The 25,032-nt window shown below is 30.8% G+C and overlaps 1 protein-coding gene across 4 annotated transcripts in view; it reads right to left on the bottom strand.

The window, feature by feature from the left end:
• The window catches only part of LOC145313937 (uncharacterized), a 173,299-nt gene extending 153,431 nt beyond the window's left edge, over nt 1-19,868 (bottom strand). For all 4 annotated transcript variants that reach the window (XR_013877568.1, XM_080153599.1, XM_080153601.1 and 1 more), the window contains exon 1: nt 19,746-19,868. Coding sequence is in view for 3 of the 4 variants with exons in the window: in XM_080153599.1 (XP_080009725.1) it covers nt 19,746-19,834 (89 nt within the window). In the remaining variant the exon portion in view is untranslated. The remainder of the gene's footprint in view (nt 1-19,745) is intronic.
• Between the last annotated feature and the right edge of the window lie 5,164 nt (nt 19,869-25,032).

The raw sequence follows: 25,032 nt of genomic DNA, 5'->3' as shown, positions 1-25,032 counted from the left end.
CTTACTTTATTGCCCTGAAGACCCAAAAGACTAAAGGGAAAGCTTTATGCAAAAGTATTTTATTGCATTAGAAATTTTTTTTTTATCAAATTGCACATATTTGTAATTATGACTAATACGATGAATATGTATAAGCAAAGCTAACAAATACACTTTACTGGGAGTGGAATACTAACATGGAGGGAAGGAGCATTGGACTATAAATTTCACTGGTATCCAAATCTTTTGTCCACGTTATCTTATTCATTGGCTAAAAACTTTAATTGTTAAATAATGTTAAGTAATGTTAATTATTAACTTTACCTAACCTTCTGATACCTTCTTTGCTCGAACTATTAGAAGCTTTGCCTCGAGCCTCTAAGAATATTTTTCTCTTATGAGTGTTAACTTACAACTCCGTTAAATAGCCTAAAACCTGCCCCATCATTCTTTCATTGTGAAATTTTACTGAACACAAAATCTAGGGGTTCAGTATTCGAAGGGGAAGGGTGGGTTAAAATAGCCTAAAACCATACCATTACTTTAATCTTAAATGAAATAGCAAAAAACCATCCAAAGACCTGTATTAAAACTCCTTGAAATGGAGAACCTAATCGGCTCAGTAGATATAGATATATTAAGCAACAGACAAAAAACCTTACTACTTTTTATATGCGAGAATGTATAAACACTATACTAACAATGTCTGTCTAAGTTAAATTAGTAAAGAATACTTTTTTATCTCCCGAGGCAAAACTTTGAAATGATTTAACCAAGGAATTGTTTTCAGAAAATTTCCTACAATTACAAGTTCAATGATTCCTACTTTTTACCAAAAGTGTTTACACAACATTGTTAAAAATAACAATAATAATCATAATTTATTAAACGAAACATGTATGTAATTATATAGACTTTAAATCCAAGGATCTAAAGAGATAATACAATGGCATACACATATTTATCTTATCAGTAGATTGGGTTGAAACGTTTGGAAACACAACTTACTTAACCAACCAATTAAAATATTATATAAGTCCCTAAAGTTATTGAACCAACGAATAAGAAAACGTAATTATAAAACTTCAGGACTAATGTAATAAACAGTCCAGAACCCGTCCTTTCTGCTTTAAAACATTTAGCATGTATAATTTTTCTCTTGGGTTCTAATGGAATACCGTTTTATTTGGCTAAAATGTAAAATTGTCTATAATGTATAAAAACCAAGTTAACTAAGATGGTTCAATATGCAATGAATGCATGTTTGTTTTTGTTATTTCTAATTGGATTCTAAACAACTGGATAATATACAGGGTGTTTTTTTAATGGAACAAAAAATAACCCACTTGCCAAGTTGCCATTGACAGAAATTAATAATCTATATCTTAATTTCTTCATTGGGTTGGGGCAATTTGTATAAGAAAAAAATTCTTGGCGATTTTCAACAAATTATGCCTTAAAAACCGGTTTTTCCAAAGTACCTATTTTTGGAAGATTTGTGGATAATATTAAGCAATACTTTTGTTCCATTAAAAAAAAACACCCTGTATTTAATTTTTAAAAAGGTAAATTATTTTTTACAACAAAACCAATTGGTGGTGCCTATTACAGTACATTTTGTCAAACATTTCGATCGAATAGACTTACAAACTCTTGTGTTAGTGTAGCTTCAGTTCTGAAGAAATACAATTTGTCTCATTTTGAAAAAAATGATACTAAATCCATCATTTTTTCACTTGATTTTTGCATGATGCATGTTTTTTAAATTTCTTTTTGCAAGAAAGCATCATGGGACAAGTAAGCAATTAAGCTATCAAATTCTTATTATTTCATTCGAGTTTAATTGGTACACACATGCTTTAACTCACGTACGCTTAGAGGTGTACTTATCTTTCGTACAGGTATGTAATGTATACCTTTATTTAGAATACACAATCATTCATCCTACCATCTTATCAGAATAGCATAGAGCAGCTGGAGAATATTTTATAATGCTTTTAGCCCCAATATAATGAAAATTCGATGTAAAATGGCCACAATTAGCAAAAAGAGTAGACAGACAGAGTACAGACAGAGGACAAACAGAGGACAGACAGAGTACAGACAGAGTACAGACAGAGGACAGACAGAGGACAGACAGAGGACAGACAGAGGACAGACAGAGGACAGACAGGGGACAGACAGAGGACAGACAGAGGACAGACAGAGGACAGACAGAGGACAGACAGAGGACAAACAGAGGACAGACAGAGTACAGACAGAGTACAGACAGAGGACAGACAGAGGACAGACAGAGGACAGACAGGGGACAGACATAGGACAGACAGAGGACAGACAGAGGACAGACAGAGGACAGACAGAGGACAAACAGAGGACAGACAGAGTACAGACAGAGTACAGACAGAGGACAGACAGAGGACAGACAGAGGACAGACAGAGGAAAGACAGAGGAAAGACAGAGGAAAAACAGAGGACAGACAGACGACAGACAGACGACAGACAAAATGTTTGAGCTATACAAATGATAAGAAAGAATGGATTGTTTTGATTTGAGAAAAGGTAAAATCCATAGACTTTCTTTAAACAAGGATGACAACATCCATAAAAGCGAAGCTCTGAAACGATAGGACACACGGATATTAACACTTGTATAGTGTCAGAACTGAATAATCAGAATAGAAATGAATAAGAGTCAAAGCAAAATTGTGAATTAATTTGATGAAAAACTTCTTGATACAGGATAATGTCTATGGACATACTTAAATTTTTAGGACTTGATTATAGAGTTGCTTTGCTTATAATATTGTACTTTGTTGTCCCATGAATCAGTATACCAAAAATCAGATCATTCGGATTATTAGATCACATAAAATTTGTTGTTAAAAAAGTAAAAAAATCAACATGTTTAAAATGGACGTACGGACATTCTGGTAATGATTATAGAGTTGCTACGCTTTCTAAATCGTACCTAACTACTACAGGAATCACCATGCAAAGTTTGAAACCAATAGGACAATTCTGACATGCCTAAATTAGCGAAAAAAGCTATCCGTTACGGACGGACGGACGGACGTACGGACGGACGGACGGACGGACGGACCTACCCTAATTATAGAAAAGCTTCGCTTTTAAAAATAGCGTTAAATACACCCCAACCGTAAAGTTTTGCAACTAATCGAACAAACATTGTAATGACACAAGTGACTCTCATATTAGCAATTTTATAGAAGACCTACTCGTTAAAAAAAAAAAGTCAACTGCACACGGAAAAGTGATCCATTATAATAAATTTAGTAAAGAAATGTTTCCTAGTGAGAATCTTAATTATTTTTGATTGATCTGATAATAGCCACCTAACACTTATCCAGGGATAAGGGATAAAACAACAGACTAAAAATCTATTCTCTCAAAATATCTTTTTTTGTGTGAATGTTTAGAAGACGAGGGATTAATAATTTTTTCTTGCATTGTCTCCTTTTCCCTATAATTTACTAATACTAGGTAGATTTTTAAAAACTTTTTATTTCTTTCTAATTTAGTCGTTTAAAGGAAAAAGGATATAACATCCATTTCCTAATACTTTTCTTTAGTGTATATAGAATTCTTTAAAATCTAGAATAGTTTAATATCAAGCCATAATATAAGGAAAAAAGTTAGGCGAATGAAAGAAAAGATTGAAAATGGTTGTAATTCTAATGAAAATATTCGAATATTTATATATGTACATAGTTACATAGTAATGGAAACGAAGCTTAATAGAACACATTTTACATGTACGAAATATTCAAAATAGAAGCTAACGTTAGAAAAATACATAGTTACAGATTAATGAAAATAAGCTTTATAGAACACGTTTTACATGTGAAAAACTTACTTGTTTATATATATTTAGCAAAATACAAACCTAGTGTAATGTAAACGACGTAGAAAGTAAAATCTAATTTGTTAGAAACCATGGGTCGATTTTTAGAGACCAACAAACAGCCCTGTCACAGCAACATACAAAGTTTTAGTGGATTTTTGGTAGTATAGACTTAAAATAATGGATATAGAATAAGTGTGGATATTATGACAGGGGGAAAATTGTCGTCAATTTTGGTTGCTTACATGGATAAAATTTATTGAACAGCTCATTCATCCAGTAAAAGGGAAGGGAATGGGTTAAATGAGGTTAATTGGGGGGAGCGCGGGGGGGGGGGTTGTTGTTTCAGCCAGCTACAAGTTTAACTTTAAAGAGGACATGTAATCTGGTGTTAGATCCAAGTAATAATAAATACCTTATTAAAATTTATTTGTAATGTATAATATATCGGTGTACCTTTTTTTAACTGTATCATAAATGTATTTGTTGTTACTTATGACCACAGAAATGGCCATTGTTAAGCTAGTGTGGATCTAAACATTACACAAATTAATTGCAGATTAATTACTACACAGATTAAGAAAATTACTTCTAATATAAATAAATGAAAGTTGTTAGTAGCGTAGATACTCACTATGAGAGGATTTTCTGTACGGCCATACGTCACATTGAAATTAATTACTAAATTTTTATTGGTATTTTTTGACAATTCTTGCCGAAAGTTGACAAATGTTGTGTTATTTTTTATAGGATTTAGGAATCTATCTATTTATATAAGCATTCACGTTTGCTGCACTTTTCCCGCGTTTACTTGTGCAGTCACGCCTCATTTCCCGCCATTTTCTGTCGTCTTCGTCGTGAAGCCCTCTGTGACAGAGAGAGACAGCCATCTTTAAATATCACCATGTTAAGATAAAGAGACATAAAAGTGCTTTATTTGGAACTACAAGTGTGTAACATTCGAGTCACAGATTTAGAATTAATTCAATTCCAAATGATTTTATTGTGATTTCTTTTTATTTAAACTGATTTAGGATTTTAAAGATTTCTATAATGATTTGCATAATAATAAATAGACTAATAGATCTAACCAATAATACTACTCTACTGAAGAATTGATTTTGTCTCTCTTAAGAATGGGGATGTACATCAATTAATCACCCATTGTATTTTCCCTTAAGATCCCTGATATTATTGTATTAAAGACAGTTGAAAAAGAACATTGTTATGATATTACACACCAAAAATTATTGAAAAACACAATAAAGGCATAAAACCCAATCAGTATGCAGTTAGAGATCATATTGAGCAAGTAACTGAAAAGATATTGAGGTATTTTTTAATAGAGGAAATAATAAGGGCTGTTTCACAAAATTGTAAATATTACTTATAGCTAAAAATACAATGTATTACTAACCAATGATCTAAAGGGATAAGATAAAACGTAATTGTATAATTTTTTTGACTTTTGTTTTAAACTTTCTAGATTACAAAACTATTTTTACCTTTTATAGTGTAATAATAACAAACTGAAAACTAGTAATTTCTTTTTTGATTTATTTTTTTTTGTAGTTTTGTCATTACTCCCAAAATTGAATAAAAATGGTATGAAAGGATGATAATGTTTAAATTTAAATATTGTAAAAACTGTAGAACCGTTGTTTGATAATTATTAGAAGCATAGCTACTATATAGCTAGGATATATTCGGCCGTACATCACTATATACTATATTGGGGTAATTTTGTGTATCATTATTGGGGATGTACACCAATTTATCGGCCATGGTATTATCTCTTTAGATCCCTAGATCAAATGACTCTTACTTAAAAAGATATGAATTGCTATCATGAAATGTGCATCAAACTAAATTGTCGCACTAAGTTAGTTAAAATATAGATAATTATTGCTGCGCTTCTTTTGAAAACAATTGTTCTTGTTAAAATAATTACCACTAGTTGAACTTTAACATTGTACATTATATGTATAAAAATCATTAGGTTAGAATAAAAAAAACTGAAATTTTTAAAAATGCAATTATTAAACATCAATAATTAGCCATATATCCAATAATCCAACTATCTAATTGTCCGCTGTTCTTTCATTCAAAGTTGTATACAATGCAGTCACTAAGCAGTCAATAAAAGCATCTCTCTAAGCAGTTACTTTGAGTTTACAGGGGATCTTAAGTGATAAGACTATAGTGTACACTCCCAATTAGGATAAACAAAATAAACGCTTCTGTAAATTGAAATTTTTGGTGTAAAATTTGGCCAAAATAGTTTGTATAACTCAATCAAGTTTTGATTTATATTGCATATTTGATTGTGGTTTTGAGGCAATACTGTATAATATGATTATTTAATTTAATTTTCAACAATGATTTTTACATAAATCTATGTAGAAGGATTAATATATAATTTTACGCTTCTTAAACTTTATAATTACTCCGTTTCTATTTGCTGTATTTGACACTTCATATCAGATGAAATGAAAGACTTCGCTCTTATCCTTTAAGTTAAGCTTTTACCTTAAATTATGACGTCATATTTATAAGCACTATAAAGTAAATAATATTTTTGTAGTTTGAAGCACCCCTTTAAAAAAAACTTTTGCTATAAAACTCTTTATTATATTAAATTAAATTGATTTTTTGTGTGCATTCATTGTTTTACTTTTATTATAAGCACTATTATAGTAACTATCCTTATGTCTCTTTAATGATGGTTTAATGGTGAATATAAATAATCAAATAAAGAAATATAGAAATATTACAATCATCGGTTTCTTAATAAACAACAAAGCTTTTCTAGTTTTCACTGTATACCCCAGTTTATAGATCTTTCTCAGGGTAATTTTAAATAATTAAAATAATTATTTCCCCTTAAGATACCATATGCAGAGTTTTACTTTTTTTTTTTTTTTTTTTGGGGGGGGGGAGGGGGGATTTATCTACTCTGTATTGTATCATTAATAAATCCCCGTTATGTAGTTTTCAGAATGAAGTAAGCAGACATCACAAATTTAACTTTATCGCTTGGCTCTGCTTTAAAGAATATAATAATCCTTGTTCAGCTCTGTACAAAGATAGCTCTCTGAAGCCTATCATCATAAAATCTATTTTTATGTTTAGCTTTAACAAAACAAGGACAAATATATCCATTGCAAAACAGCGAGGAAAGAAAGAAAAAGAAAGGACAAGAAAAAAGGATCTTAAAATAGCATTCGAAAAATTGTGAGCTACTGCAAAAAGCAAAGTATATCATTTTCCTTTAAAGTGCATATTGAGCACTGAAAACTCCCTCCCCGAAACCCCACAGGGCTATCCAGTACCTAAATAAAGAAGGGATACAGACAAAAAGTATGTAAGAAATATGGTAAACTGTAGAAATGCCCCGCATCAGATAAAAAATCTTTTTACATTTGGAACTGATCTGAATTTTGATCCGCTTAATGACAGATATTTTATACTTGCAGAAAAATAAGTATTACAATGCCATGAATACAGGGATAGGTGAATGGAGTTTAAATAAACTCCCCCTCTCAATTTGTATTTCAAATCTGTCAACCTTTTGAATACTAAAAGCTAAATCTTCAACCACAGTCGCCTAGCTTTTTTCGGTAGCTACCGCCAGTAAATAACACTCAGGGACCGAACATTAAACAGTCAAGAGCCACTTAAAGTTTTGCAAAGTAACACAAATGATAATAAAAGAAAATTGAGGGAAGTCAATGTTTTCATGCCTATTGTCTATCCCTGTATCCTTGATAACAACCATCATTTGTACTAGATAAAGAAAGAACAATGGGATTATATGGTGGTGGGGTAAATTGGGGTATTTTCAAATATTTGTAAACTTTATCAAACAATCATATGCAAGCTTCAAGAAAATAAAAAAAAAACAGTTAAAAATCAAAGTTAGCATTGATATAATTTATGATAGTATAAAAATCTTAACCAGTTTATCTATGTAAATCAACAGTTCCTCAAATCTATATATTTTAAACAAAATTAAGTTTTTTTGACTTTCCAAATACGCTTTGCTTGTTAATTTATCAACATGTTTAACTTTTTGAAATAAAACTAGTCACAGTGTTAGCTACAAAAGAATTGATAAAAATGTCTAATATACAGAAAATATAAAAGATAATACTATCAAATAAATGACCCCTAAATACCCTATTTAATGTTTTATTTAAATTTGGAAGAGGGAAGTATGAAATGTTGCCTATAAAACTTGGAAAATGATAAATATTATGAATAACAGAATATGATTTCAGTATAGAAAAAAGTAAGAATGTATTTTAAAAATATTTCACAAGATTGTTTCTTTTTCTTGAACTTTTCTCCGGTTAAAAAATACCTAATTTGAGACAAAAAATAATCTCATTTCTTTATACCTAATAAAGTTTACAGTATGGCTTCGAAACCGATTAATATCCGCTGGATTAGAACCGGTTCTCAGCAATACAAAAAAGTCATGTATAGCATCGTATTATAGGCAATTTTCTACGAATATTAAAATATAAATCATAAATCATTAATGCCGGGCTAACAAAACTGATTTTAATCTTATGATTTTTCACTTTTATATCCGCGGAAAGTTGTTTTAATACGATGCGAAAATAAACTAATCTCTTTTTACAATTTTTTTCTTCATATCATCTATCTTTGTCTGAGGCCTAGAAAGGGGTTGAAGGGTCAGTTTTTGGCTTTGGACCATCTGAGTTTTGACATTAGTGCGCTGTAATGACACTTGCAGATGCTTATTTTATAAGATACAGGAATTTAGAAATAGATAAATTAGTAGAAATTTGTATTGTATTTAAGCAGAATAAAGTGCCTCCATTTTTTTTATAAAGAATGTAAACATGTACATATGTTTGATGAGATTTAGTAAACGGCGTGATCGATCGGTCGTTAGTTTTTTTTTTATTTCGACCATAAATAAAACATACCTAAAAAGTAAAAAATATTTAATTATTTGATCGTTTACAAGAATGAAAACCTTCATAGTAAAAATAAGACCAAATAAAAACAATTTTATACATACGATGTAAGGAATAAAATTTAAAAGTATCCATAAAAAAACTACAGCATACTCTGGCTAAACTATACACAATTGACATTTTGGGAATAGTCCATTTCGTGGCAATTCGCCCCTTAAGGGGCGATTCGTCGTATTTTTAAAATAGCTTTTTATAGGTTATTTTAGGTTAGGTCAGGTTATATTTGGTTAGGTGATTGCCCCATATGGTTAGGAAATTGGCCCCGCAGGGGCTAGAAAAGCTACTGTAAAAAATACGAAGAATCGCCCCTTAAGGAGCAATGCCACGAAAGGAACTATACCCGACATTTTTAGTTTTAAAAGTATAAACTTTTATAATAAATTAAAAGTAAATGGCTTAGCAGATGTTTTTGTAAATAGAAAATAGAACATAACACGAAAAAAAGATTAATTCTTCTTGCTAATTTTTTTTTGTACATAATGCAACTATAATAGTTAAAAAAGATATTTAACAAGGTAAAAAAAAATTAAATATAAAAAGGTATAAACATTTGTGTGTGTCGTATAAGATCGCAAAAGTAGCCTATCGAGGCTATGGTAGCAGCTTTTTTTCATTCCGTAGTTTTTAATATAGATAAGGCTATTATGAAATTAGGTGTCCTAATTTGAATCTGAATCTTTTGTAACATAACACCTTTTTAAAAGTAAAGCTTTTCTATAATTAGGGTCAATCCGTCCGTCATTCCGTTCTTACTTAACTTATAGCTCTTTTCATTACCTTATGCATGGTAGAATAGTCCTATCTAATTCACACTTTGCATGATGATTCTAAGTAAATTGTTTTTTTTTTCTATGATTGCTAGTTACATTGTTATCCTTGTTTTATCCGATTCAAAACAATATTTTAAATCAATCTTTGATCATAACAATATTCATGTATTTATATTTTAAAATGCACTAGTTTTTACATGAAAAATAAGGCTTCGCCAATAGTTTAAAAATGGACAAATTAAAGGATATTAAAGTGTATTTATGTTCGATTTTGGTTATTTTTGACTGGTGAAAATATAGGAGGTAAAAAGTCCTTTAAGTATATAATGCACATTATGTCCTTTCAAATTTGACCTTAAAATATATTTTACCATTAAGACTTCATTAGTAGCAAAGATAATAATGTTTTAATAGTGTAAACAAAACAATTAAAATTAATATGCGGAACTTTTTATTTTCTTTGCCAGGGTGATGAAAGTAGCCTAGTATAATAATTATATTATAAAAGAAGGTGTTTAAACATTTTTGGAAATAAATGGCATATAAAATCATTTTCAGTATGGCTTCAAAACCAATTGATATCTGCTGGATAAAAAACGGTTCACAACCATACTCAAAAATCATGTATAGCATGGTATTAAAGACAATTTTCCACAAATACTCAAATGAAAATCATTATGTTGAAACCATCTGTATTGAAAAGCAAAGCAACTGTACAAGTCTTACTCTATGGTATTTCAAGAAACCAAGGAACATGACTTCGTTGTATTTTGTTCATTTATAGATATTCAAAAAAATAATGTTTTAAAATTTTGTTACAACACCAAAGGATATGGAAGCTTTGACATTGGACTTACAACTGTAGCAATGTAGAAATTTAGTTAGATAAGGTTAAAAGGACTGGACCCATCATAATTATACCAAAATATTAGACGGATTAGTATGATTATTTCTTCTAAAATTAGGCAAACATTTGATTAAGTATAAGGTGTGATTTTCAACATTATAAAGCCTAAGATTTATGAGAAAAGATTTTAATAGAGTTACCCAGATTTGCTGATTGTCTTTTGGAAATCCAATTTGTGTCCTTTAAATCTAATGAATAATACTCTAGTATACCTCTATTATTTGACATAACAAAGCATTTTAATTAATTTAGAATTATGCAGAAATTATATACAAAAGTTCTCCCTCTAAAATTTAGAAATTTCAATTGCAAAATCGCAAGTGCAACCCCCGTAACCCTGCAATCCTCCGCAAAAAGAAAAATATTTAAGCCACAGTTAGTAGTGTGAACCTTACATATTTAACTTAAAAATATTTTTTAAGGCGAGGGGAGGGGAGTTTGGATAAAATTTGGTCGCCTAACAATATAAAGGAGAATGCCAAAAAGTTATCCTGGAAAAAATTATGAAATTTTGCAAGGAGATGATATTTTAGAATGTCATTCTATTTTTTGCAATAATCCCTTAACATATTTAAATAACATAATATGAGAAGCGTAGCTTCTATATAATTAGCCTTGTCCTCCGTAAGTTATATTGTGCAGTACCTTATTCAATTTTTTAATGAAATTTAATCATTGCTAGCATATATCAAGGTCTTGTCATGTTATCATTAGGTTAATATTGTATTTTAGTATCTAATAGCTGGACTGGTATACATAAAGGATGTTATCATCCTTGTTATAATTTATGTTTATCTAGCCTACTTCAAATTTTAAACAATATCAAGGTCTTGACATATAATATTAAGTTAAGGTGTTATTATAGTATCTAATAGCTGCGCTAATATAGATATAAAAGATTATCATTCTTGTTATAGTTTATGTTTATCTAACCTACTTAAAAGTTAAAACAATATCAAGGTCTTGACATTATTAAGTTATGCAGGTAGAGTGCAAATTTATTCATTTAGCAATTACAAGACGAGTTAGTATTACCTAATCAAAACAGAAAAGAAAAAGGGTAAAATTAAGCAATTATTATAAAAGCCCTGCATGGTTAGTATCCCTTAGGGATATGGCAATGTAGAGGCTAGAAACGTATTTTTTTCCTCAAAAAATGAAAATAAGGGGAAGGGGTTCTGTCCGAGTGAGAGCACGAAATTTTGCAGCAATGACGGGAAAAGTATGGTTAACAACTTTACTTACATGATACTTCTGGAGCCAGGAATAAATATTTCCGACTTTAAACAGTTAAACGGCTCCTGTGGCTACCAAGATCGATAAAAAATGGGGACCATGAAAAGAAAACGAAGTAGCGGGTTTCGTCGTATTTTCACAGTCGCTTTTCTCATTTTTCTAGCCCTTGTGGGGGGCTCTAACTCTGCAGGGCCAATTAACTAACCTAACCTAAAATAACCTATCAAAGCCTAATGTGAAAATGCGATGAAACCCGCTACTTCGTTTTCTTTTATAAGGTTATACGTACTTTTTTCAATTTTTTTGAAAAGTATATATCGATCATTTGCAAAAATTAAAATTATATTATATTTAACTAATTTTGCATAAATTTGTGACTTATTAAGAAAAGCAAACCTTACAAGTGCAAAATCCGTCAAGAGAATGAGAATAATAAAAGTATGGATGTAGCATTGTTATTGTTATTAATAATACAAACTTTAAGAAAACAATAAGAATAGTCAAATCTTTATAATGATATTGTATCAGCTTTAATTGTGATACAACTACAATGCTAAATCCATGAATTAATAAGTCCATTTTGCTACATAGATAATATATATACCTGAATTAAATTCCCTAGCGAAATCGCAAATTCTTGTCTTTAAATGTTTGCATAATTTGTTTGTGGTATGATTGAGTGTGTAGTCGCTGTTACCAAATTTTAGCAGGAAATATGAATAAAATTTTGTTCACTAATTGAAATTCTAATATAATACAGTCAAAGATTTAGTTCATAAGACCCAGTTAAATAGATGATTAAATAAACAATTAAACCCAGGGATCTAAAGGAATGAGACAATGGCTGATAAATAGATTTACATCCCCAATGTTAATACACAAAATTACCCTTACAATAAGTTATTGAATAGTTATTAGACACTTAATTTAATAAACCAATCAATCAAAATTAATTAAAAGTCCACAAAGTTGATAAGCTAATGAATTGGAAAACGTTATTATAAAAATTTGGTTTAATAAACAGCACATTGTCCTCCTTTTGTATGAATTAAACCTTCTCTAAAGTGATGGCAAGAACACTAATTTTAACAGTATTGTGTGAACAGTTTTGGATTGACATATCCTTGTTGCATAATTTCACATAATATATGGTTTCTAGAACTAAGTTGTTCTGTTACAGCAAGATACAGTATTTGATCAAGTAAACATATAGGTTTATTAAAATTGATGTCAACGACTATGGAACCACTTGTAATGACCTTTAACTTCAGTGGTTGCTTCCAGAGATTCAAAGGAATAAGACAATGGCCGATAAATTAATTTACATCCCCAATTTTGATATACTAAATTACCCTTTTGTGGATTACAATTAGTGGTTTTAACGTTTGGAAACTCAACTAAATGAACCAACCAATCAAAATTCAATGAAAGTCCTCATAGTTGTTAAGCCAACGTTATTATAAAAACTATGGGGACTAGTGCAGTAAGCAGTCCAATGTCTCCTCCCTCCCAAGGAAATCAACATGAAAGAGTTTTCGAATTAATTTTCTCATAATTATGTTATGTTTGTGGCATATTTTTCTGGTAAAGTTCATGGATTTTTTGCACTGATTATTTTGTTTACATTTGATTAAAAGGAAGTTTAAGAAAAAAGGTTGGGTTGGGCAAAAGCATAGTTTCTCCAAATGCTGTAACCCATGATAGTTCGCATCGTATAATAGACAGCTTTCAGCGAATATCAAAATGGCTGAGAACTGGTTCTAATCAAACGGATATAAATCGGTTTCTAAGCCATAATGGAAAAATATATCTTAAAAAGGTAAAGAAGTTATGATCAAATTTGTCCTAAAAGCATATTTAAAATATCTTCATTTATAAAGAGTAATGCACAGTTTTAGTACTTTAATGAGTGTTCATTCAAACAGGGGAAAACGTCGTCAATTTAGGTTGCTAACATGGAAATCATTTATTGGCCAGTTCGTTCTTCCAGTAGGAGGGGATGGGGAAAATATGGATGTTTGAGGGTATCGTTATTTTAGCCTGCTGCGAGTTTCACTTTATTAGGAACATGAACATCTGGTGTAACGTCCAAATAATAATATATCCCTTGATTTACTGTAATGAAAGCTACAATTTTAATGAAATAAATAATTTTGATTTTATATTTAATTACACATGAAAGACAAATTTCCAATGTAAGCATGCTTTTGAAATATAATATTTAGCTATTCTAAAAATGTTGACTATAGTGTATATACACCATTTTTGCAGGAAACTTCATACACATAATTAGGTTGGAAATAACCACGAACAAACTTTACTTCTATGTACGATGTTTGTATATCTATCTATGAGTAAAAGTGAACACAAATTGGCTTAAAGGCTTTCGAAAAAATATACCATACTTTCTTAATGTAACTTATTGCCAGGGATCTAATATAACCTCAATAACGATGAAAAATAACATTACCCCTTCTGCAGATCAAAATTGTTGGTGGAAAAGTTATGATATTGACAAGTTTGTGGAAACCAATCAAACTTTTATACTTTTTAAGCCAACAAAACGTTGGGGACCAAACTAATTTACATTCCAATTTCTCCTCCCAACCTTGATTATTGTAGTTATTAGTAAAGTGTGTTTGTGTGAGGGACCCTAAGAATGATGTAGCAGAAATGGGTATGTAGTATATATGTACCATATTATAATTGCTCTGCAAAATCCCTTAAACTGCTCTATGGATAAATAATGTCCCCCCCCTTTTTTATGTCCTTTATGGCAATGCCGGTGGCTTCGCCTCTAGCCTCTTGGAGCTTCGCCCAATAAGAGGAGAAATGAAGTAAGGTTGTGCTACATGTAGGGCCACTATTTCTTTTTTCATTAAAAAGTAATGGAAGGATTTTTCCTATTATATGGGGGGGGGGGGGTAGAGGTGTCCAGCAAAATAGCTTAAAACCAACACAGGTCTAATGTTTATATTCGCTGTTTAACGGTTAACAAGCTTTTAAGCTTCAGACGGATGGAAGGAAAGATATCGTTCTACTTTGATTTATTCTCCTGAGAATGGAGGAGAGGGTTTGCAAATTGCAGAAAAAGCGATCCTACCAATTGTTCATAATAATTATATTTAAACATATTATCATAGAGAATATCCTGTGTAAAGGATATTTTAAGATATAAAGGGGTAAAATTCAGGAAAAGGGTATAGGTAATTTATCTTTAAAGTAAAGCTTTTCTCTAATTAGAGTTAGTAGTAAAAATGGGAGGAAAATATTATTTTTGATAGAAGTTTTTTTTTAGGACTTTTTGGTCCATGGAAGCTTTCACCATGTCTATACCTAGGTATCCCATTATAATTTTTTTTTATTCGAAATTTTATCCTATAAAATCTAAATATAATTTTTTTTAAATTTCTTATCTCTTAAAATCTTAATAAATGATATTTTTTTCTTTAAATATTTAGGATGATATAAGCATTATGTTATAGGCTTTATCCTAAAATATAAAGTAGTAATTTTTTGTCTGAAGCTTAATTCCTCAGAAATTGTCAATCTGAATAGTTTTTTTCAGAGAAGCTTTCCTGTATAACTTCGCCCTCCTCTTTAATCTAGGGGCGAGGCAACTAGTAATTTTACAAAGAAAAAAACAATCATTAATGATAAATATTTAGCCTTCTAACTGTATAATAGATTTTCATACATGAAATTGTAATATATTCTTTATGCATTAATTTCAAGATTTCACTAATTAACATTTGATCTTCTTTCATTGAATTAAATATAATTTGAATATTGGAATATTGAAGCAATTATTGAGTATTGTGCAGTTTCCCTCAAAGTGCATAGTCGAGTACATAACTCCCCTTACCTTCATTTTTAAATAAATTGAAAATAAGGGATAAGGTAATTTTTCCATGTATTAGTATTTAATATAACTTACCTCAGGTTAGATTAGGTTATATTGGGCTAAATTTTTTAAATTTTTGGTTATACTATATTTGTTGGCTTAGTTTAATAGTTTTAATCTACAAAATTATTTTTTTATTATAAATTATGAGTAAAGATATTTTAAATATTAATCCAATTTTAGGCTACCATGTACAGTTTATGTGCTGCACAAAATCGGACCCTGAATTATCCTATCACTTGTCAAGTACATAATTTCTAAAGTAAATAATAGAATAATACATTTGTGTCAATTATTTGCAGGGATCTAAAGGGAAAAGAGTAAGACAATGGCCGAAAAATTGATGTACATACCCAATTATGATGTTTACCCCTTCTGTAGATTACAATTAGTGGCTGAAACGATTGATATTCACCTAAATAAACCAAATTTCGATGAAAGTCCCTAAAGTTGTCAAGCCAACGAATAAGAAAACTTTATTTAAAACTTTGGGGACTAGTGTGATAAACAGATCAATGTCCCCTCCCTCCCTGTTTATTTGACTTTGCATTTTTCCGAGGAAAGGATTTGAATGGAGAAACCCTTCAATTATAATATCAACTCAACATGCTTCATTGGTAGCTAAATTTCTATAGTTAGGACTTTGAACAACTTTTTAAAAGTACGCAGCTTCTTCGCATGTGGATGCTCATTTTATTCAAATTCAGAAATATGCCGAATATTGAAAAGGAAAAATAGTTAATCATTCTTTTTTTTTTATCAAAATATCTCCAATAGCGTAGTGGGTATGAATCCACCCCCCCTTGCTTGGAAAAACTAATATGCAATGCTTTTTTTTTTGGGGGGGGGGGGATTTTATTGTTTCCACCCCCTCCCGAAAATAGCTTAAAACCACAACAAGAAACATTGCTTATGGGTTTACTGTTTATCGAGATTTTCAGAGACGAACAAATGAGCGGACATACAGAAAACATTCCTTTTTGTATTGTTGATTTTAATAAATACTGACAATCAGCCTATCAATATCCTAACCTGTTATAACATAGACACAACCCTACTCAGATCCATTTAAGGAGCTAAACAAGCCTGTCATTTTATGTGACCCCAACTGTAACAATTTATACAATTATGGGTTCAAGGATGGTCTCATTATTACCCCCAGGGAGGAGGGAGGGGACATTGGACTGCAAATTGTGTTGTGGTGGTACCCATTATTTCATTCGATAGCGGCATACAAATTTTGGGGACTTTTATTTAATCTTCATTCGTTGGTTGATGTAACAAACATTTCAACCAATGATTTTCACCTACATCAGGGGTTATTTTGTTTTTCATACATAGCGATATACACAAATTTATCATTCATTGTCGTATCCCTTAAAAACCCTGTCATAACCTCAAACAGAGGACAAGGACGTTTATTTGACATTTTTTTTAAATGTCGCAAAATTTTCATGAAAATGTCAGATCCTTTAACCCTTCGACACTTTTATCACTATACAAATTGCTTTGGTTTTATTATCATTTTTAATAAAGTTATTAATATTTAGTTCACAAAAAAGCTATTTATCAAATTCCAGTTTGCTTAAGCCTGAATCTACTGAATTTAGAATGTCAGTCCCTATTCTTACATTATCAAACCAATACACACACACGCACACAGACCCACGAGAAATTCAATGTATTTGAAAAGCTGATAATTTTTGGTAATTTTCCCAATAAAATCACGATTCTTCATTTATTTTCACCCATTTACAAAAATGTCATTAAATTATATAAAGTACCTACCCCTGTAATACAAAAAAGTATGTACTAATATTAATATTTTCACACAAAAGCATTAAAATAATAATAACTAATAATAAGTAGCACTGACAACTTAATTGTATATGTCTTCCCTATGTAATAGTCATAATAATTGCTACAAATAGTTTTCTTTTTATACATGTTAGTATCATCATTTATTTAAGCTACTAAAACTCACGGCTTTTGAGGGATACGTCAATAAATTGAATCAAATTACTATTCTGTAGATAAAAAAATATTGGTAGAAAAGTTTGGACACTGCTAGTTTGTCTATCCACTCAAATATAAAGTAATAAAATTAAATTTAAGTTTATAAGCCAGCGAATGGGAGATCATATTTTTAAATTCTATATCTATATTTTAATTACAGTCAATTATCCCTTCCTTTCCTGATAATGGCAGAATAGTTATTCATCGCATCATCGGGCTAATAAAACTGGTATTGATTTTCTAATTTTCATTTAATAATTATGGAAAATTGTCTGTAATACGATGTTCAGTATGGCTGTGGATATTAATCAATTTCGAAGACATATGAATTTAATAATACATTCCTAATTCGAAGGTTTCCAGCATGCCTAAGCTGTTTTCAAGAATATTAATCATTGTTTCCTGATCCGAACCAAAAGCCGCAAACAATTTCAATAATTTGATTTCTATTCATATTGAAAATTGTTCTAAATTGAAAAGAAAATAGAGAAGGGGCGAAAATGAGTTTTATTTCTTGAAGTTCTTGCAAACTATCGAATATTAATAATAGCTTTGTTAACGTATAATAACTTCTCGGAAAAGAACGTGTCCTAACTTTTGTGATTTTTTAACCCATTCGTGACGAGCTCCCAAAGTTCAATGTTTTTATTCAACGGGGTTCAACAAAATAGATTTTTCAAAAATTACCCAACAGAATTTAAAAAATAAGGTGTCAAATTAAAGATCTTACTATTTTTGTTTATAATGGCAATTTTAATCTTTTTTTTGTTGCGTTTTAGTACCTTAAAACCAACATAATTAAAAAAAACTTAAATTACTTATAAATAAGAGGTCTACAAAAAAATCCGATTGCATACTAAATTCTATGGGTCATTTTACATCTACTACTTACTAAAAACACGGACTAGCCATTAAAAAAAATACAAAAGATAGAACACGTTCTTTATCATATGAATGAAAAAACTGGGTCTGTGAAAAATTAATGAAAAAATTTTGATAATTCATAAGTATTTGGTTATAAAGAAGAAACACTAGAAACACATATTATTTCCTTTTAAAAGTGTGAATAAAACGCATTTCCTTGGGCCTATTTATAATTTAAACAAGTCACAATCAAATATTCATGGGTTTGAAAAGGTTAAGCTGTAGGTTTTTTACTTGTTGTCACCCTCAATTGTATTTTAGTTGCTGAAAATGTAATTACAATTAAATTTTATTTATGGTGGGTATTTAAGGACGTACGCACATACCATATATATATCTGCGTTACTGATGATAATAATATTTCTACTATTATGTTGATTTAAGATTTTGTTTAAGAACCAAGAAAGGTTTGCTTTTTATCTTATTTTTGATTTAATCTAAAGTTAATATAGTCGGCACAAATACAATTAAATTTTGCGTTTCATGAGCTCTCAATTTACTTTAGCAAATTAATTCATTCAATATGCATGGCCAAATTTCTTTAATTCTGCAGGCTTTTTTTATATAATTTCTTTTTATTGTCACAGCTTCTTTATAACTACTGACTAAACGTATGTTCCCTAGTCTGTCAGCTAGTTAATCAAATATCATACATTATTAACAACAAATTATAAAAGAACGTGTCCTAACTATTGTGATTTAAAAAAAATAGCTAGTCGGTGCTTTTAGTAAGTAGTAGATGTAAAATGATCCATAGAATTTTGGTATGCAATCGTTTATTTTACATACCTCTTATTTTTGAAGTAATTTAAGTTTTAAAAACATTAAGTTGGTTTTAAGGTACTAAAACGCAACAAAAAGAAAAGAAAATTGCCATTATGAACAAAAATAGTAAGATCTTTAATTTGACACCTTACTTTTTGAATTCTGTTGAGTAATTATTAAAAAAATTTATTTTGATGTACCCCGGTGAATCAAAACTTTGAACTTTGGGAGCTAGCTCAATACCATTGCAACAATCCGACCACATTGTTGGAAGAAAAGTGTACACATTTTGGTACGAAATGGCAATTAATTTCTAATTATAACCTAATAGGTAATGAAGTTCAAGGGATTTTGAGTTGCAGATAAGACCTACCTTTCTTTGAAGCAAGTGAAGGAGCCGAAGCAATCCCATTTACCCAGGGTAATACTGGATTTACTCGTCCTCCGTTCAGTGATCACCATTCTACAGTTTGTGATCCCACACAATCACTTCCCTGAATTGCCAGCAGTTGAAATTTTTGCTAATTATGTGGTCATCAATAATCATATAAAACATTATAACTAAAAAGCATTATTTCTAAGTGTGCATAATTTTTAGCTCATTAAAAATTATATCCTTCAAAAACGCAGATATATTTCTTTTTAATAATTCTATAACTAACTGTCAAGCAAGCTAGATATTAAGATAAAAGGAAAAAAATAGAGGTGAACCGTGAAAGGTGTTAAATAACTGTAAATCCCCACCCGAGGACCCTGAGCCGACTTTCAATTGGGTCTTTGAAAATCAACCAATAGCGTCGGGAATATTAACACAGCCAAGCCAAAAGAGCAGAAAGCAATTTGCTAGTAGACGAAGGAGGTCCCCCAACAAAGGGATCCAGGTAGTTGTCTGGTTATACATCTATACTTATAGATTTTTTGGCTAGATTTGATTTTTTTAGTATTACAGCAACAATTCAATTTTTATTTGTTCGACAGTGTTAACGTGTTTTATTTACACGTAGTACAAAAATAAAGTTTCTGCTAATATGTGTAGATTATCTCAACAAAAATGCATATTTATTTAGGTAAATTTTTTGCCATCCTGATTTTTTATGTTTATTTAGATTCAATCAAATAAATATTCAGAACTTCAGGTATGACAAATGGATAATGTAAATAACCTTGCTACACTTCTTATGGATATTATTGTCCTTGTTAAATAATAATTTATGTAAACTTCCTTTACAAAAAAGCGCCTGAAAGTCATTAGTTTAATTTCCTAACATTTGTCAATGTAAAAATCCAATTTGAGTAATGGAAAACATTAACAAGTTGTAATAATATTATAATATAATAATATATAATTGTATACAGGGACAGAAATATTTATTGACTATAATTACAGCATGCTTTATATCCTTGTAAAAAATACAATATACTTTGACTTTAGTGTGCGAAAAACTTAAAGCCAATTATTTTTTACAAAAATCCTAAAAGTAAATTGGCTACAAGGAAACATACCCTGCTTTTTAATACAGTGATAGTACAATTGACGTTAAAGTCAAATTATCCCAAACATTAAAAGATGAGCAAATTCTTTATGTTAAATATTGATTATATGTTGTCAAATTATTAAAAATTATAGAATGATGAAAATTATATAAATTATTTAACTTGTTATAAACCAAAATCTAATATTGTAAAAAAAGCAAATTTCTGTTCCAATAACTATAAATGTTAATCATTTAAATTGACAGGAAAGAAAATAAAGTAGTTACCCTTATTTTTACATGTTATGCAATTTTAAGCCTATCTCCCTTTATTTTTTTACAGGTTATTTTGGCTTGAAACAGTCAAAAGACAAATATGATACATTTTTAACGTTGCAAGCAAAAATGTTGACCCCTATTTGAAAACAAACAAGGAAGGAAGAAGACATTGGGGTCTTTATTTAACTTTATAGTCCCCAAAGTTTTATAACAACGTTTTCTTATTCGATGGAGTAAAGGGACTTTTCTTAAATTTTGATTATTTGCTTCATTAAGTTGAGTGTCACTGTCCAACCACTAAATGTATCTGCAGAAGGGGTAATTTCATGTATCATCATTGGGGATGTACATTGTACATCGATTTATCGGCCGTTGTCTTATCCCTTTAGATCCCTGGTAACAACCCTCCTAGCAATTACGATTTCAAAAATATGAAGGCAGCCAAGCAAGCGTCTTAACCCCAAAGCTTTTTTGTTGGAAAACTTGAAAATATTTCTGATATATCTAGCAATTCAATCAAAGAAATTAGAGATTTATATAGGGTGTATGATACCCCACTTTCAAAATGCTAGAATGATCCAATATTTGACATTTTGTATGAAAACTAGGCACGTATGTCCACTTACATACTATTAGCTCTAGCAGCTTGCTTGTATCTCAAATGTAACTATTTATTTTTAAGGACTTATTACAGGCTCTAAATGGCTGTCATTTTTCAAATTGGAGTTTAGATAAATGTTTATGGCGGTTGTTTGTTTATGCATTAAGAATGTTATAATTGATGACAATTAATAGCGATAAGAAATATGCTTTTGAAAAAAATATGCTTTCTACAGGAGTTTTAAAGAAATGCTCATAAAATAATTATTTTCATTTGAATTTTGGAGCATTGCAAATTAATCTTTTTAGATTATTATTATTATTGCTGTACTAATTTAAAATTGTCCTATTTTTTTGTTTTTGTTTTGCTTGATACCTATTAAGCCAATTTATCTTACATGTGTAATTACAAAAAAAATCTTCCAATTTTTTTTGTCTCCATTAATTTTAAAAGAAAGATATTTGCTGTATCATTGAAAGTAAATCAATTATGTTGAAAGTAGAAAAGTAAATTTGAAATTATAATTGTGAAACACTTAATAGAGCATGAAACCAATACTAATAATCAAACCATCATCCCTTAACTTTTTATTTTGGAAGATTTGCAAAAATTTCAATTCCTTTTTAGTTGTTCACTTTAGATCCTAATGGTTTTAGGGCACCATTTTTAATCACTTTAAACAACACTTTTTATATTTCACTTTTATTTCATGTATATGAGTTTAACATGAACTTTTACTAAATTTGAACCGTGTTCAGCCGGCGTAACAATGCACGACCAATGTGTGTTAATAGTCACTGCAGAACTACTCTTCTCTCAAAACTGTTACGGACGATTATTTTCGGTCTATAACCACTCCATCCCCTCCCTTCCTCTCTACCAACGACACCCTCTCGAAGTCGCCGTGGTTTTATCCCACTCTCCGAAAAAGCCGTGACTACCCCCCCCCTCTCTCCTCTTATCCCTCTAAAGCACTTTTACCTTTTTTACATTACTATCTAATATGTATGATTATATCTCTCCCTTTCTCTCTTTATTTCTCTCGGACCGGCATAAGCCACTCTTTGATTCTTTTTCTCTTTTATTCCTATTCATTTTCTCCTTTTCTCTCTCTGTATCTTTTCTCTCTATCTCTCTATGTTTAGTTAAGAGCTCTCGCCCCCCGCCCTCTAGCACTTCTTTCTCCGTTGATGTACCCCCTCTCTCCGAGGGGTTAAACAGGTGCATGCTTTAACTATCTATCTATCTGTCTGTCTGTCCATCCATCTGTCTATCTCTCTCTTCATGCATATATGCCTATGTGCTAAAGCACAGTGAAAAAAATTAAATATAAACCAAAATATCAATTCTAATAAAACTGTTTAAATTTATTTGAGGAAAAGCATATTTCATAAGATAAAAAAATATAAAAATATACATTGTATATCCTTATAAAACAGTATGTCTGTGTGTTTGTACCAAAGAATCTCGCTAACCACTGGACCAATATTATTCTTATTTACAGTTAAGCTTCTTAAATGTATATGAAAGTTATATATGTATTTAAAGGGATGGTAAGTCAAACCTCCCAAGAGAAATCCTCCGTAGAAAATATCAAATCAATATGAATTAAAATTAATAAATTAAAAAAAAATAATTAAAAAATTGTAACATCGCAATAAGGGGCATAGGCGTCCAAGGGGGGGGGGGGGTAATGGGCCATTTGGCACCCCCAAAATTTTGTGAGAAATACAACCCCCCAAAAAAAATTACCCCTACCTTGGGGGTGCCGTAGGCACCCCCAACGATTTTGGGGGGAGTATTTACCCCCCCAAACCATTTTGGAGGGGGTAATTACCCCCCCCAAAATAAATGTTCTTTAAAAATTTTTTTACTGATAGTTTTTTTTAGGATAGGTTATATTGGTTTAGGTGATTGCCCCACATGGTTAAGCAATTGGCCCCCCGCAGGGGCTAGAAATAGGAGAGAAGCTTGTGTGAAAAAAACGAAGAAACGCCCCTTAAAGAGCGTTGCCACAAAAGGGACTATACCCCAATATAGTCCAACCAGTTAAAACAGTTCTTAACCATGATAACAAAAAATTTAATAGTTTGATCATGTTTTATTTGCTTGGGCCTTTATAAGGGCTAAAACCATCCCGGGGATCTATGATGTAATTGTAAAGCACTATAGATTCCATAAAATAGATACCTAACTAAATTAAATATTTCATTAAATAATGAAAAAGAATTTCTATAGGCGATTTCTTTTGGGAGGATGTCAGGGTGTCTCAAAACTAGTTATAAAACTTACCAGGACCTATAAGACGCTTCACTTTAAAGTATAATCATATTGGTTCATTGGTTAGTGAGTTAATTATTGTATTTTTATGTTCTAAAGAATGAGATACTACTATATATTTGAATAGTAGTGGCGCCCTTAGCATCTAAGAACTCGTGTTTTCTAAAGGGTAAAAAGGGAGGAGAAAAATAGCCTAAAACCACTCAAAGGATTGACCTATGATAGTGTGGAACCATCATGGAATCTATGTGAAGCTTTCCTAAAAAGGAGAACTCAGTATTAAAAGTAATGAAATCTGAAGCTATAGTCAAATAAACCTTACTTACTACTTTATGTTATAGGATAGTACTTATTAACTTAATAGATTAGGTAGGTGCTTTTTTAACATAATTAAATTACCCCCCCCAAAAATTTTACCCCCGGGGTAAATCAGTTTTGGGGGGGTAATTACCCCCCCCAACAGATTTGGGGGGAGTATTTACCCCCCCCAACAGACTTTAGGGGGGGGTAATTACCCCCCCCAATCAAATTTTACCCCCGGGGTAAAAATGTTGGGGGGGGTAAAGAAAAATTTCGGCGCGCTTTGCGCGCCATTTTACCCCCCCCCAAACACGAATTAGGCCCCCCCCCCTAAAATTGTTACCCCCCCCCAAAAAAAAAGCTTGGACGCCCCTGATAAGGGGCGATTCGTCGTATTTTTAAAATGGCTTTTTATAGGTTATTTTAGATTAGGTTAGGTTATATTGGGTTAGGTAATTGGCCCCGCAGGGTTAGAGCCCCCCGCAGTGGCTAGAAATAGGAGAAAAGCTACTGTGAAAAATACGAAGAATCGCCCCATAAGGTGCGATGTTACGAAAGGTACTATACCCAAAAGTTGTTTAATAAAACAAAATGTAAAGTAAAGGGTCAACCACCTACCCCCTCTCCCTGCTTAAGTGCTCAAAGAGGTTAGAAGGGGGCGCACCTGCTATTTAAATTTATATTACACAACGTACAGACAGACAGATAGATAGAGAATTGATTTAATA

The sequence above is a fragment of the Acartia tonsa genome, chromosome 3, assembly GCF_053477335.1.
Source record: "Acartia tonsa isolate MP-2025a chromosome 3, ASM5347733v1, whole genome shotgun sequence".
NCBI lineage: Eukaryota > Metazoa > Arthropoda > Copepoda > Calanoida > Acartiidae > Acartia > Acartia tonsa.
The sequence above is the reverse complement of the archived record's forward strand: the minus strand, read 5'-3'. Positions and strand labels throughout refer to the sequence as shown.